General features: G+C 32.1%; 2 protein-coding genes across 2 annotated transcripts in view; both read left to right on the top strand.

Moving 5' to 3' along the window:
• Positions 1-8690, top strand: part of LOC132719267 (hemicentin-1-like) — a 22039-nt gene extending 13349 nt beyond the window's left edge. The window contains exons 3-8 of the mRNA XM_060703027.1: positions 4375-4710; positions 5593-5883; positions 6112-6402; positions 6697-6987; positions 7315-7620; positions 8548-8690. Coding sequence (XP_060559010.1) covers positions 4375-4710; positions 5593-5883; positions 6112-6402; positions 6697-6987; positions 7315-7620; positions 8548-8690 — 1658 coding nt within the window. The remainder of the gene's footprint in view (positions 1-4374; positions 4711-5592; positions 5884-6111; positions 6403-6696; positions 6988-7314; positions 7621-8547) is intronic.
• On the top strand, positions 7762-16388 carry LOC132719269 (synaptogenesis protein syg-2-like). The gene is made up of 7 exons (XM_060703028.1): positions 7762-8034; positions 8548-8843; positions 11092-11394; positions 11605-11901; positions 12823-12946; positions 14465-14502; positions 15259-16388. The coding sequence occupies exons 2-7, from the start codon at positions 8744-8746 to the stop codon at positions 15456-15458; spliced, it is 1062 nt and encodes a 353-aa protein (XP_060559011.1). The 5' UTR covers positions 7762-8034; positions 8548-8743; the 3' UTR covers positions 15459-16388.

The raw sequence follows: 16388 nt of genomic DNA, 5'->3' as shown, positions 1-16388 counted from the left end.
TTTATAGAAATGGGCTTGCCACAATGCTGTCGTAAACAAATGTCACATAAAATTCAACCTGTATTTAATCACCAGAATTTAACCAAATTGAATTATAAAACATTATCAATATTCAACAAATGAAGTATGTTCGTTGATCTATTATCCCGCGAAGGATATCGAATTTTGTTTCCCTTTTCCCATTAGAAGGAAAACAGATTTTTGAATAGCAATATCCTCCATTAAAAATATCAGAAAATATGTAGATTCAAATGTTTACCCGTTTCGTACACTACACAACCTTTATTGAATAAGTCTTAAAACAGGCATACCGGTATGCACGATACGGGTATGGGTTTGAAAAAGTTGTTATATATCCTTGCCTGTCTAGACGTTTTAAAACTATTTATTTTTTAAACAAATGCTGACGTAGAGAATGTAAAAATGCATATGGCTTTTTTATTGCATTGCTTATTTTCCACGGGACAATGCTCTATTAAATGTAAAAAAATTCGCTTACGATTCTTTTTTGCAATTATCTGATGATTTCGACAGGATAAAAGTGCCAAAACTGTATAAAACAGGTATTTCTTGAAGCGTTTATGAATAATCTTGTTTTAAGTAAATTTATAAACCAACGTTGTATATATATATGTTTTTTTCCAACTTGTGCAGGAGGACGGCTCTTAATTGGGATAATTATTATAAACACATACATGTACATATAATACCATAAAAACACATTATCATTCTGAACAGAACTATAAAAGATATATAAAACTGTACATAGTTTATGAAATCTAAACAAACGATCATTTTTATAATACCTTGTAAAAGAATCTTAACTATAATTGTGTAAAAACATTCTTATGGTCGGAAAGAAAGTTTTGATGGAAAATACACTATAATCACCACTGACCATGTAAGATGGCTTGATTCGTCCTTGGAAGCTGTCATAAAGATCTTTTAAAAACCACTCTTGAATTAATTGATGAGCAGCTGATAATTTGTGTGAAATATATGGTTTTATTGACTTTGACCAAAATATATTCATACGAATAACAAAACTGTTTAAACACGAATCTGATAACCGTCAGAATCATGAAATTTTGTTTTAAAATATTTACAAACAAGTCAATTTTCATTGACCTTCAAGTTTCAGGTACTGAATTGAGAATAAATAATGAAAGGGTATTGATGTTGAAATTGAGTTAAACCAAGTAAATGTATGACTGAGAGAGATGTGCCACTCGTGTTCTCGGAAATGAACAACGGCCGGGCAAGATTTAATCAGTATCTGACCGAAAATTGTATGTTCACGCACCAATCTATCGGAAATCATTATGTTCAACTTTATAAACAATTATCTGTCCAAGACGCATGTTTACATTGCCTTTCTTGGCGAGGTTTTATTATTTTTAGTCTTTTAGAGCCCGGACTCAGTCCTTTTTAATCATCTTATCACACATGTGAGATTTTTCTTATTCTTAATTCTTTCTCTCAACTACACACAGACGAAAGCTAACGGTAAACTTGTAATATGCAATCTGTAAGTTAGATTTCAACGACTTTTTGATCAAAATTTAATATTTAAACGCTAAAAAATGACACAACTTCTAGTTTTAAATGTCTAAATTTAAAAACTTAAAGGTACGTTTTATATGGGGTCCCTTGATAATTCTGCAGAACATTGCTTTTATACTTGTGTCAATATATTCGAATCATATTTTGCCATCTGTGAGAAAACAGTCAGGTTGAGAAATTCAAGTAGGAGTTGTGACCTTCAAATGGCATTGAAGACTTGATACAAATTATTGAATGTTCTTTTTTCTAGCGTTATCTTTGTAATCAATTTTGACAAAACACAAAATAGGATATAACCGTAATGTGTATGACTTTTACCTCTCCTTATCTTTGACCCTAAAGAAACATGCAATTGTTCTTTTTTTATATTCTTCTAGATGCAACAACATGATTGTGGAAGAACATAATTATTGGCGACGCCGTTGAGCGGCGTCGTCTCTTATGGAATGCTTTTTATTTTGGCCTATGGAAGGAGCTGTTATTATTAGCAGTTAATGTCATGTTGTGTTAATTAGTTTTATTTTGATTCGTAAAAATCAAGTAAACAAATATGTTGTTATATTTGTATTTAATAGTTTTATGTAAAAGGCATGTGCATTGTGATATTATTTTCATGAAATTGCAGGCTCAGTTTAACAGCTTGTCTCTTAGCTTAATTATTGGCAATACTAAAACCCGGATTTCGAATATCGTTGTGGTCTACATTGATGCCGTATTCTTTTTCATTCATTTATATATTTTCCTACAAGAAGAACTTTCACCTGCAAATGAGTATTAGGTAAGGTAATGGAACTGTTGTAAACGATTATCCTATTGATTTTATCCATGTTACTTTTATCTATTGCACAGAATGATTGTTTTTACAAAGTGTACCAGTATCCGGTGGATCAAGCAATATAATTAATAAAGTCTCAAAAAATCATTTTCTGAACTGTAATTCTTTTTTTTTCTAACATGTGCATAGTTTGAAAAGGACAGCTTCTGTCTTTTCTATTTGTAATGGAGGAACACCTGTCTCAACCTCCATGTCTCCAGAGTCAACCTCCAGGTCTCCAGAGTCAACCCGACAACAGACTTTTCATAGAGTAGATTGTCACTTGCCCTTGAATAAATTTGTGCACTAAAATTTATAGTGGGTGATTTGTACCACATGAAAACCAACAAAGTACAAAAAGTAACCGGGCGCCAGATGAAAACATGAAAATAAAATCTACCACATAGTGGTTTGTTTGTTGCATTTTCATGTTTTCGCTCGGTGCCCCTGATGCAAAATATAAATCAGCCTTTATTAAAATTCTTATCATAGGAAAAAGGTTAGATTTGTACCTGTACAAAAAATATATATTGTACATGTATTAGTACTGTGAGTTATGTTCTCTTTCAAATTGACCTGTTATAAATAATGGCACAACCAATAACTGTCTAAGCCCTTATTAGTAAAAATAATTACACAATATATAGATTGTTATTTTGATTAGGACTATGAGTATATAAGTTTTTTTTTCTTATTTGTGTAATTAAGAATTTATCTATCTGTTAACTATAAGTATCTGTCACGGTTTAGAACTTTTCACTATTTAGGGGAGAAATGTGATAGCTCAATCGCTACAGCCGCGGTACATTATTATGTGTGTAGTTTAATTCACTATGCTCTGTAAATATCAGAAATTTAAGGACATAAATCAATATACATGTATATAGTTGGGAAATATGTTGTGGTTTAGAACTGTTTCATTATTAAAGAGAAAATGTGTAGCCAGCCGGATAGCTCAGTTGGTCTTCTGACAGTCATGGGTTCGAGTCATGGTCAGGCAGTTTCAGTCAGGGTTTAGAAGTTTCTTTTCAACTGACACATGTTTAATTCATTTAACAGATTGTATTAAATTTGAAATGAACAAAGGCAGTATTGCATGCTACTTTTAGATCTACAAAAGGCATTTGATACAGTTGATCACACTATACTGCACATGAAGAAGTTCTTCTTCTTCTTTTTCTTCATGAAACTTCAAGCATCTGCCATAGGTAATGACATTCTTACATGGTTCAAGTCTTATCTCTGACAGCAGCTGGTGGATGTGGCTGAAACTCATTCAACTACTGCTCCGAGTACCTATTTTGTCAACCTGAGGATCATTTTAGGTCCTCTTTAATGTCTATTTTGTCAATGACATGTCTGCAACCCTAAGCAATAAGCTTTTATGATATGCTGATAACTCAGGTATCCATGTACCTGGTAAAATAAATCTGAAGAAATTCTCTCTTATGGCATGAGTCTTATAAGATTTATAAATTGACTATAAATTGTCTTTGCATCTTGGCAAGACAGAGTCTATTCTTTTTGGTTTAAGTTTCAACTTAAACTGGGTCTAGCCTCAAGGTCACATGTAATGGTACTGCTATAAAGTACATATCTTTTGTTAAATATTTAGGTGCAACACTTGATCAAATTTTTTTGGCGTCGCCTTGATGCTTTGCATTAATGCTTTTCTTGTACTGTCTTGAAATAAATTTTCAAATCTGGTTTCCTTAATGAATTGTGCTTAATTATTGATGACTAGGTTTGGATAAAAAGACATTCACAATAACAGCCTCTAGGAATGATTCAAATGTCTGTTTTTGCATTTGGTGCTTTAAAATTGTGGCCCGGCTTGAAGTGCCTTTTGTTTAAGAAACAAAAGTTGTTTCCGGGAAGCATTTATCAATTTTAGCAATAGTTCTAGTACCATTTTTCAAGCGAAATTGTTTTGTTGGATGTATATGTGACTGATTATCTTGTATGAATCCGTTATTGTAAATTTGTATCTATTTTAGTTCCTGTAGTAAACGTGTCGCTGCATTTGGTTGGACCAAGTTCTAGTTTCATAAAAGAGCATTCCCGACAAACAATCAAGTGTAAGACATCACCTGGTCGACCACAACCAAATACTAGCTGGATTCTCTATGAAGCTAACAATAACGTAAAACACAAAATTACTATCAATTCATCAATACAGATTATTTCTAGCGGAGCTGGACTTGTATCTGTCGAAAGTACCTTACAATTTTATCCAAATAGATCAATAAACGAATGGATGCTAAATTGTGAAGCGTGGACAAACAACGAAACTCGCGCCCTACAGAGCAAAAGATTGACGTTAAATATTGCATGTGAGTCTCTTTTTGAATTTATTCTCTGCGATGTTATTGATGTGATAGGAATATAGCTTACACCTTAAAATGAACGTGGAGAAATATCTTTATTAAGTTTATTTATTTGTTAAGGGTAGCGACTATGATAAAATATTTCGTCTTTAAGAATGACAAAAACAAAAAGGCCACCATTGACTGTATACAGGAAAAAGTGATTTCTATAGCAACCATTGACTTGCAATAGCAAGCAGTGATTCCGATAGCAATCATTTAATTTCCATATCAACCACGGGCTTTCCTAACTTATCAATTGCTTATTCTACTACTGGTTTCAATAGTCATTTCATACGCAACCATTTACTTCCAGGAATAACCACTGACTTCCAAAAATCATTCAATTTCTACGCAACTAGTGCAATTCATTGCAACCATTCACTTGTCATAACAAATAGAAACTTCAATAACAACCTTTGGCATCCAAAACGTCCAGTGGCTTACAAAGCAACTTGTGAATTCCATAGACAAGATTGTCATCAATATCTGCAATTGCTATCCTTAATCAACTAATGACTTCCAAGTTTTATATTGACAACTAGTGGAACCATTAATTTTCCAAAGTAATCGATGACTTGTTTTTTAAATTTAATTTATCATTCCTGTTTTGAACACTTTTGCATTTGTATCAAATGACCTTAATTTTGACCTAATACCTGTTTCATCAGGTATGAATACTAATTGTTCCATGTCATATGAAGCCTTCACAGTCAGGTGACCGACATTAATGCTAAATGTCAATAACCTCTTATTATTAATGATATGTGCATAACAACTGATAAATGTTTCAAAACCTTTATGTGAATGATTTGATATATGATTGAATTTTTATGTAATAAAACAAAGACCCCCCGGACATGCCTCCTGTTATTTCCGGATTCGAGAACGGCGAAAAGTATGCACTGATAGAATCAGAAATTGGCAAGTTGTCTTGCACTACACATGGCGGGAATCCACTTGCTACTTTGACATGGAAGTGCTATAACACTAAACAGGAATCGACAACCATTGAAGACAAAAACGTTTCCAGCACTGTTACATGGTCAGGTTTACGTGATCAATCATCTTGTACTTGTATTTCAAATCATTCTTGGTCTGGAACAACACAAACTACGACAATAGGGATTGATGTTCTTTGTAAGTTTTAATTCTCACAACATGTATCATTATTTTGTGAAATTTGGACTTTCGTTAGTAACCAAACGGTCTTTAGTCCTGAAAGATAAATAAGCCTCCTGCTTTAAAGTGATAATAGTATCAAACTTTTTTTTAAAAATGCAAAATGTACTTTAATTTATTTTCAGTATGACTTATATAATAAATGCCAATAATAAACTATATGAATTATTTTGACATTTTTTCAAGACTCTCCAAACAAACCAACATTAACAATCAGCAATACAGACGTTTCAAATGTTATTAACGTTATACTGAACAACACCGTCCACGTTAAATGCGAAAGTAAAAGCAAACCACACCCAACGTACTCATGGACAGGTCCTGTCGACATGCAAAGAATGATACAAATACTAAATGTCACAATTAATGACACAAAAGACAGGAAGTATAAATGCATTGCAACAAATCGAATGGCTAGACAAAATGGTACATACGTAGATGGACGTAATGAATCTGACGTTACAATAAAGGTGCTGTGTATGTATCACTTGTTAACTCACACTATCTTTTCATTTTTTACTTTTGGTATGACTGTCATTTAATATTTATTATTATCGTTACATTTTAAAATATGTTAATTAGTCTCAATTAATTTAATTCTAGTTAGACATTATTATCTCAGATATACAAATTTGGGTTATTCAATTATAGAATAGATTTGTAAAAATGTACGCAGCTATCTAACATTCTTGTAGTATTCAAATTTTAAAAAGTAAGTGCACACACGGGAAAATAGAATGTCAATAATATAAAATGTCATGTTTTTATCAGATCCACCTGGGAAGCCTTATTTCAAATATGAATATAGCAATGGCACAAAGGTCAATACTCAAAACGTGATAGACGTTATAACAGGAGACTCGTTTACAGTGCATTGTCTTGCAACAGGAAATCCACAACCTACAAACAAGTGGGACAGTAATGAGGGCAACGATATTTTAAAGATAACTTCAATTACTTACGACACTTCTAAAACATGTCATGCAATGTACACAATGGAGGAAACAGTCGGTGAACGTCGAACAGGATCGACATCTGCGTCATTTTTTATCAGGGTTCTTTGTACGTATATCTATAGTACCATAAAGCATGAATTTAAGAACTGGTTGGAACAGAATTTCAAATAGTAACTTGTAACCGTGTAAAAGTGGTCTATATATTTGAAATATTTACGCATGAGTAAAAACCGCCTTGTATTTCTTCTATTTATAGCGTTAAGATTTATCTTAAAAATACTTAGTAAAAGAAATATTTTTTTTTAAATTTTAGTGTTCGTTTTTCTAATATGCATATAAGATGTGTTGCTCAAAACGATTGTACTTAAATTACTAAAACTGTCAGTAAATGGTTAAATACTGCCATTGTAAATGCTTATCATTATATTTATAGATCCGCCACATATTCCTAAGTTCACGATTTCGAACGGAACGAGACAAGTAAACGTCACAACAGCGACTATACAACTAAAAGAAACAGACAACATCAATATGACATGTTTTTCTGATGGAAAACCTGTTCCAAAATACACTTGGACTAGCCACAATGCTCAAATACATAAACATATATGGCAATTTGCTAATATTATTCGAAAGGATGCCGGGAAGTACACGTGTAATGTGAGTAACGTGATGGAACGCAGTCTTGGTGACACTAAACATGGGTTGAACGTTTCAAGCATATATCTCGATATATTGTGTACATTTAGACCTATATATATAATTTATTTGTAGATATTTGCAATATATGCAATGTGGAGAATAACATAATTATTGTTTGAGCCTGCATATTTTGAATTTGACTACCTTAACTTCTTTTAAAACTCGGTTGCAGATCCATCAACGATTTCATCACTAGAAGACATAAGTATTCTCGAAGGTTCAGACCTAAATGAAACATGTCGAGTTCAAAAGGGAAACCCAACTACAGAAAGTGTGTCATGGACTAGAATAAGTGATGGCAAGAATTGGAAGAATAGCCTACTGATTATAACTAATGTTTCTAGAGCAGACGATACAAATTATACATGCACTTTACGAAGTACAATCATCCCAACAATTGGTGAAGAAACATTGATTATAAGAAGCAAAACAATATATCTAAATGTTTTTTGTAAGTTTTCTGTGTTATTATAGTCAAAATCACTATTATATCAATCACTCAATGTTAATATTTGTTTATGGGAAGAGCGTGAATAACGCAAGCGTATTATGTGAACTTTTTGAGGCTCTTATTTATCAAGACTTACGTTCTTATAAAAAAAACCTGTAACCAGACCTAATTGTTTACACGTTCACAGAGAAGTTAGTCGTTTTATTGAAATCACATTTGAAACTGTATAACACATAAGCATACTCAGACTTTTCCATTCATGTGTTTTCTCCTTATCATCAAAGCTAAATCTTTCAACTGAATATTTTATATTTCATTTTATATTTTAAAGCCTTCCTTTTATGAGAAGCAAAGGATTTAACATATTTTTTAATTTAAGTAACTTTCGGCACAACTTCCGCTTTTTCTACCGTAGTGTGTAGTTTTTGTCAATTAATAAGCGAAACTGAATTTAAACATATTTAGGGAGGCAAACACATGATTTTTTTTATTCTGACTTATAATATGTTTCAGTTTCTTCAGAAATCAAACATTTTACTGTTGTAAAAAACAAGTCAAGTGGAACGTTTATTGTAAACCAAAGAGATGAAGTTTCATTAGAATGTACAGCAGAAGCTAAACCCAGCCTCGGATTTATCTATATACAATACACGTGACAGTATGATATCGACAGTAAAAAACAGAAATATGCTTCTTTACAGCATAAATAATGCTTCGTTCGAAAACGCAGGCAAATATAAATGTGAAGGCAGAAACATTTACACAAAAGATAAACCATCAGTTATCAGAACTGACAATGATTGTCAAATGTAAGTTTAACCTGCTTTGCATATGACTTTCTCTCGTTTAGTATCGTTTAGTCTATCTTTGTGCATTACCATTGGCGTAAACGATAAAAAATACTTGTTTCTTTCACAACGAATAAGCTATCAATATTTTTCATTTCCCGGTACGCCGTATCAAAAGGATACTATAACTTAACTTTTGTATTGTATACCTGCAAGTAAAAGGATGTGTCAAGTATCGGTTATACATTTAACATTTTCCTATCTTCCTATCTAACATGTTCCATCCTATGTAACATGTTCGTTCTTTGATTAATCTGTAAATTTTATATTTTTTAATGTTTTGTGCGATCGCTGTTTCAGTTAAGAAAAAAAATGAATTAATTTGTTTTGCATTGCTCTAAATTTTTAGATTTAAACCAAATCAGCGAGTGTCGAGGGATTGAATGTATCCAGAAAAAAACATGTTTTTTTCTGCTTGCTGTAAACTGTTTATGCAAAATCAGTCCGTATATATTATAGTCCGGGTGTGTGGCATTTGTGATGTGTTCTATTTTTTTATAAGCTATTCATGCTTTATCTGATACAAGAACAGTCTATTGAATGTATAAGTTTTTTTTAAAACAGAAATAAATTATCTACGCGCTCAATAGCAATATTTTTTAATATTCTTATTTTCTGACGAACATTCACTTCTGATCAGTAAGTTTTCTTTTTGCATTATAACTGTTAAAACCGTTTTCTATGCAGAATGCTTTTTCAGTAAAGATTATTTTTATATACGGCAATGGCAAAACTATTTAAGCAACTGTGCTCAAATAACAAATACGTAAATGGTATAATAGAGAACAATTTTTCTATTTTTGCTGATTATTATATATGCTTTGTGGCGAACATTTCTGCAATCATGTACCAATTTTAGAAAGAAAAATGTCACTTCAACTGTGCCTTGCATTCAATGACCATTTTTCAGTTTTTTTTTTAATTTTCTACTTAATAAGCAATGTTTAAAAAAATAAATATAAAGTCTTAAAATATTGATTTTAGGTGAATCCCCAATGTTTTCAACTTTAGTCACAGTTAAGTGTTGAATCTCTTTTGAATTTTAACCAATTTTTGACATAAATTTTAAGTTAAAAAAGAGGCATCATATTATTATTACTACTAATGTATAACTTTTAGCAAAGGTTCCCTTGCATGTTGGTTGATTTGTCCTATTGTGTTTTCGCCCGCGACTCCGCAAAGCGAAAAGTTGAGAATTAACAAGATAAATGGTGGGGGCGCGGAGCAAAAGCATGCTATTCAGCGGGGGCAAATGGCGACATATTATATCTCTGACTTTACACCCCGCTTATGAGGGTGTTTTCGCTCCGCACCCCGCTGTTTTATTTCTAAAATCTCGCTGTGAATCCCGCGCGGGGTGACGTTTTTATTTATAATAAATCGCCCTGCGCCGTCGCAAATAAGCGCGTTTTCGCTCCGCGCCCACCGTTTTAATTTCTGAAATCTCGCTACGCGGCTGTTTTTATTTATTTAGTCTCGCCCTGCTTATTAGTGATTTTTTTGCTCCGCGCCTCGCATTTCAACTTGTTAATTGTTGTCAACATTTGCTTGGGGGGGGGGGGGGGGTGGCGTGACAATAACACGAAATGACACTAATCAGCCACCATACCATAGGCTTATAATTTGACAAGATTAACAAGTTTTCAGAATTTCATGTTGATGTCTTTTATTGTTTTGAATTCATTCTAGTACGTAATTAAAAGGGGACATTACTCTAAAAAATAGCTTTTACAATAAAATCTCATGTCTTACAACTGTTTTTGTCATGGTAAGCAAGTATTCCAAGTTTAATATTGATACCTTTGAAATTGATTGGGTAATGGTCTACACTAAAGTTTGTGCTTGATGACGACGACAACAACGACGCCACAGTGCGCATAACTGTTCGACATTTTCTTCAAAACTGACAAGCTTATGTATATTTTTCCTTTTTGCTTATACATCATTGTACATGTACATGTACATTATTTATTAGCTAAAGATTCACATGTATTTTAGTAGGTAAATATCACATGGTCCATTTGCTTTGGTGATCATGTAACTGAGGATGTAGGAGTGATGAAGGGTCACGGTTAAGGTTTTTTGTTAAATGTTTTTCTTAACACTACAACTCGTGCGATGTTTCTTGTGTAAATCCTTTTTCGTTGTATTCTTCCTGCTTTAATATGGTTGTGACTATTTCTTTTAAAATATATTATATAAATTCCAGGTTCACCACGACCGTCACTTGCAATGGTATTCCCAAATAAGATTGCAGCTGCTCAATATACAAACAAGACTTTGAATTTTGTTGCCTATGAATACTTGGATGAAGAAAATAAAACAAAATTCATGTGGCTTCACAAAAACATTTCAATCGACAGAAATGATGAAAAATTTGAAATAATTTCAATTGGATTGAATTCTAGCCTTTCTGTAAAAAACATTACACAAATGGATTTTGGAGAATATAGCGTCAAAGTTTCAAACACAATAGGAGAGTATATTCATCACTATATGTTGCAAGCAGAAGGTAAACTATATTTCTGAATTCATATTAATCTTCAAAAATTAACTGATAGTGTTTATTGTCTATGCATAATGATCTTATGAAAATGATATATGCATAGTATTGTTAAATAAAAAAAAAACGTTGATACATTATGATTAATAATCATCTACTGATTTAAAAAAGTGTCGTATTTGCGTATATTATTTCTTTATTCTAAGTGTCTTTTTACAGAAAAGCCAGATGTGCCTATAAATTTAACATACAAATCCGGATCAATCACTAAATCGTCAGTAACATTGGTTTGGACTCCAGGTTTTGATGGTGGCTTTCCACAGACTTTCATTTTGTTATATCAGTACAATCAGGAGGAGAAGTGGCATAGCGTTCAAGTTCAGGATACAAATGAACAGGCAATGGACTATACGTTAACTGGCTTGTTGAGTTCTAAAGTGTATTATATTACAATGTTTGCAATGAATAAAAAAGGGAACTCTTCCTATACCCAGAATCTTCAGATCACAACTAAAAGTAAGTCGATGATATAAACATTTGCTTATTTCTATTACCCAAAATACGTTTACAAAATGATGACATTCCTGCATTTATATTTGTTTGTTCGTCTGTGTTTTCGATTTTTAAACACTTACGGTATCAAACAATAAAACATGAAATGAAAAAGGTTACAACAAGGCAAAGTTCAATTCATAAGCTTTCCACCTTAGTAAATTATTTTATTTGTTTCCGTGCCATCACAGGTAATTTTGGTTGTTATTTATTACTCGTAATGTATTCATTTAATTATTGACATGACATGCGTGTTGCATTTTGTATTTTGCACATATTGAATACACTTCCATTGGTTTGCGCCACGAAGTAGCTGTGTTGCTTTTTCTTTCCAACTTTGTAAATTATTTTATTTGTTTCCGTGCCATAACAGGCCGAAACAGCCCCTCCTTTATTAAGAAAGAGGAACCCTAAGACATTGGTGGCCAGTGTGGGGAAAATGTCACAGGGTGAGAAAAATGTGCAGCCTGACCGGGACTCGAACCCGAGACCCTCGGAATACCGTACCGCGGCTCTACCGACTGAGCTATCCGGCCGCTTACACATCTTCTCCCCTATATAGTGAACAGTTCTGAACCGTGGCATACTCCCCTGCTATATTGAAATTCGTCCTCGAATTTCACAGAGTTACAGAGCAATATGAATTAAACTCTGAGATGTATTCAGTCACGTTACCCCGTTGGGCGCCAAATGTCACAGGGTGAGACAAATGTGCAGCCTGACCGGGACTCGAACCCGAGACCCTCGGAATACCGTACCGCAGCTCTACCAACTGAGCTATCCGGCCGCTTACACATCTTCTCCCCTAATTAGTGAACAGTTCTGAACCGTGACATATGCAGTGTTACCTATGTGTTCCTTGGTTTATTTATGTATATTTTTCAGTAAACGTTAAAACAGCAGACTCACAATCATCAGATAACGTTGGCATTATAGGTGGAAGTATTTCAGGTGTTGCTGTTGTTATGATTGTGAGCATCCTTTTAGCTGCATTTTTCTTAAAAAGAAGGTAATAAAAAATAATTCAGTCATATACATTTTGTATGTTGCTCTGTTTTTATTATTTCGCTAAAAGGGTGAAGATTGAACTATGGTGTATAACTTTAATGGCATACTGGTGTTAGTTTTATTTTAATTACTTTATATGTATTCTACAATTTTCCCAATTACTTTATTGCTTCAATGTGAGTCATAAAACCTCTTTTATTTATAAGTTATATTTTTTAGTGATTAGGTTCTTTGCATGGTAAGAAACTTACCCACCACTTTGAAATATTATAGTAGGGAGATTATATTGTTTGCTTATGCCATAGCGATGCATTCGAAATATAAAAAACTGTAGACAGCATTTAAAAACTTAAGCGCATAAAGAAATGACAAACAAATTTACATGTATATTGAATATATTCACGACTTACATTCAAGCATATACACAGATAGACATTCAAATTTCTGATATATATATTTGTAATCAAACAATATTTTTTTTTTGTTGAAAAATTAATCATACATTTCATAAATGCAATTTGCAATGACTAAAACTAAAGGAAATATACATGTATTAATCAAACGCAATGGAACTCAAGAAGAACGTTTTAGAAAATCCAGTGATAAAATGTCCGCATAATTCAAACAAAATGCGATCATTGAAGCCTTAGGGGATATAAAGACGTGCTTGCGTGTCGCATTATTTTATAAAAACGATAGGGAAACATATTGTAAATGCTACATTTGAATCAGCATTATGGAGAAACAGAATTTTTTTATTTTTTTTTGTTTGTTTTTTGTTTGTTTTTTTTTTTGCAGATTGTCTTATATATTTCGTTTAAACACATTCATTTTAAGCTAGATTGCGAAGCAAGTTCTGGAAACAAAAGATGTTGCTTTTTTATTATCCATCATGTACAGAATCAATCAAACCACATCTGCACTTTCCGTTATTACTGCAGGGGAATCACCCTTCGCCAGACTCATGCATCACGATAGCAGCTGTCAAGCGCCATATGGCAGAATTAAACATTTACCCCTTATTGCTCACCAGTATCGTTATATTTTTGGGTCCTTTGGGATCATTCATTCCAGCAGTTTTAAGTGTAGAAAATTGAATACCTCTCGTTGCTAGCGGGAGCGAGGGATGTTGCACTTTTTCATTTTCTGCCAAGTACAGACTCCATCAAACAAAACCTGCAATTGTCATGAAATTTTGTTGTGATGTATGTTTTTGAGGGATAACCCTTTCCACAAATCTTTATAATAAATTAATTTTGGTTCCGCTCCCCGGAACTAACCAGGACTGGAATTATTTGAAGACACATGGTAGTGAACCAGTACGGGCAGTGTTTTTTGTTTTGTTTGTTTGTTAGCAGTGATTTTTGTTTGTTTGTTTGTTAGTTCACTTAAAAAACAAATATAATAAAATGTTTTAATTTAAACATAATATTAAGTATCTTATAACTATGTAATGTATAAAAAGTTAAATTCTGTTCACTGTTGCTATTGTTATTTTGACAAAAACTTGTGTTTTCAGAAATATAAGATCTTCACAGCGTGAAAGTCCCAAACAAGGTAATAAAAAAAATGTAAACGCCTTGTTTCCTGCCTCCATGCTTACCTTTTTCCTGCTGTTACGTGTATAAGTTGTAACAATTTATGTATATATATATATATATATATATATATATATATATATATATATATATATATATATATATATATATATATATATATATATATATATATATATATATATATATATATATATATATATATATGTATGTATGTATTCACTAAGTTATATAACTTGCTATGGTATAGAGTTTATATTGGTATACTTATAATAATACACGTTTGTAATGTCGCTTTCCATTGGATAATTGTGACGTTTATATAGTTTTATATGCACGGCTGCTGTCAATTTATGACTAAATCTCGTTTTTTTCTTAAGTGGAAGTTTGCAGTATTATAAATTCGTTATAAATATTCGTGACAGGTTATATGGACGAATATGGACGGATATAAACAGTTTTTCGCAATATAGCACTCGACTAGCGGCTCGGGTTATATTAATAACCGTTTATATTGGGACATATGACCTGTCAAAATCATTATAACTAATATAATATAAATGATTATCGTGAGGTGTTAATATTAAATTATTATTATTAAGAAACTAATGATTTTTTTATATTTAATTTGTAACTTTTTGAAGCACACAGGATTTGTTGCCTTTAAACGTTACACATTTATACAATTTCTTACATACTCAAACATTAAAAAACATAGTTGATTTGCGATACCTATAATATAGACTCGTTGAATTAGGTGTTATTGCCGGGAGTCATGTCTCATCTACGTACACAGATTTGGATGCAAGCAGGAGAGAAATTAATAATTATGATGACTTCAATGTAACATATGAACATCTGAACGCTTCAACCCGGGCACAAAATACATACATGGAGTTGAAAAATACAAATGTACCGAATGCTGACACTTCCGACTACGTTAATATAAGAATATGAACTATCATTTTAAATTGTTTCATGAAATGTTACTAAATACTTAATTTTGTTTAACGAAACATTTATAAAATATAGGCACGAACAGTTGGCGAAATATCATATTATTATAGTAATGTTTATATTCTATGTGAATTCATGATTAATGTATGATGAAATTAATGTTTAAAAAAACACGTTTAATGTAGTATTTTATGGAAGAGTACAGGAAAAAACTGATACTAAATTACTAATGTAAAATTTATATTGCGAATCATTTATTATAGATGTTGTTGAGTGAAGAATGGTTGTAGTTTGAATTTGTAGTTTTAATTATCTATTTTATGTTTGTGTAAGGTACATGTATATATTATATTGATAACAATGTTGCTTATAATGGCAAAAAATGGTTCATACATAAATTTGTTATGGAACTTGAAGTGATAGAAATTATGATTTGTACATACATATTGGTATAATGTTATAGTTGGTTTTGTTTGTGCCATACTCTCGAAACCCTACGGTGAAAACTGCTAAAGATAGTGCAGATGCATACTTCTGTTATGGACAAGCTTTGTTAGACTTGGCTCGAATAGAGAATGATGTGCTTGAAAACGCCTTTCAAAAATATTATATGTTTATGTCTGAATTTTTTATATCGAGAATTTATAAAATGATAATAATAATGTAAATAAATTTCTCGAATTCTGAATACTGTACCTTATATACACACGCACACATTCGATGCAGCGGTCCGAAACGTCAATCAGAAGTAGGAGTACATTGATTGGTTAAATTGACCACCCTTTCATACCTTTGTAGTTGTAATACTTAACTTATCTAAGAATATTATTGATACATTGGGTAGATCAAATCCAAAATACAGATATGTGTTAAAATAAATAAAGACACAATTGCAATGTTTTTGTTCATTCTAATCTTGAAGCATAGAAA

This window comes from Ruditapes philippinarum, unplaced genomic scaffold (genome assembly GCF_026571515.1).
Source record: "Ruditapes philippinarum isolate M1 unplaced genomic scaffold, ASM2657151v2 ctg2358_1_1_1_1, whole genome shotgun sequence".
Classification (NCBI taxonomy): domain Eukaryota; kingdom Metazoa; phylum Mollusca; class Bivalvia; order Venerida; family Veneridae; genus Ruditapes; species Ruditapes philippinarum.
This window is presented reverse-complemented; position numbering and strand designations above follow the sequence as displayed.

Bases quoted from the DNA above. Each gene is read 5' to 3' on its own strand.
- LOC132719269 (XM_060703028.1), top strand. From the start codon at position 8,744: ATGCTTCGTTCGAAAACGCAGGCAAATATAAATGTGAAGGCAGAAACA. The intron at 11,395-11,604 runs GTAAACTATATT...GTCTTTTTACAG, and splicing joins CTATATGTTGCAAGCAGAAG to AAAAGCCAGATGTGCCTATA. The intron at 12,947-14,464 runs GTAATAAAAAAT...TTGTGTTTTCAG, and splicing joins GCATTTTTCTTAAAAAGAAG to AAATATAAGATCTTCACAGC.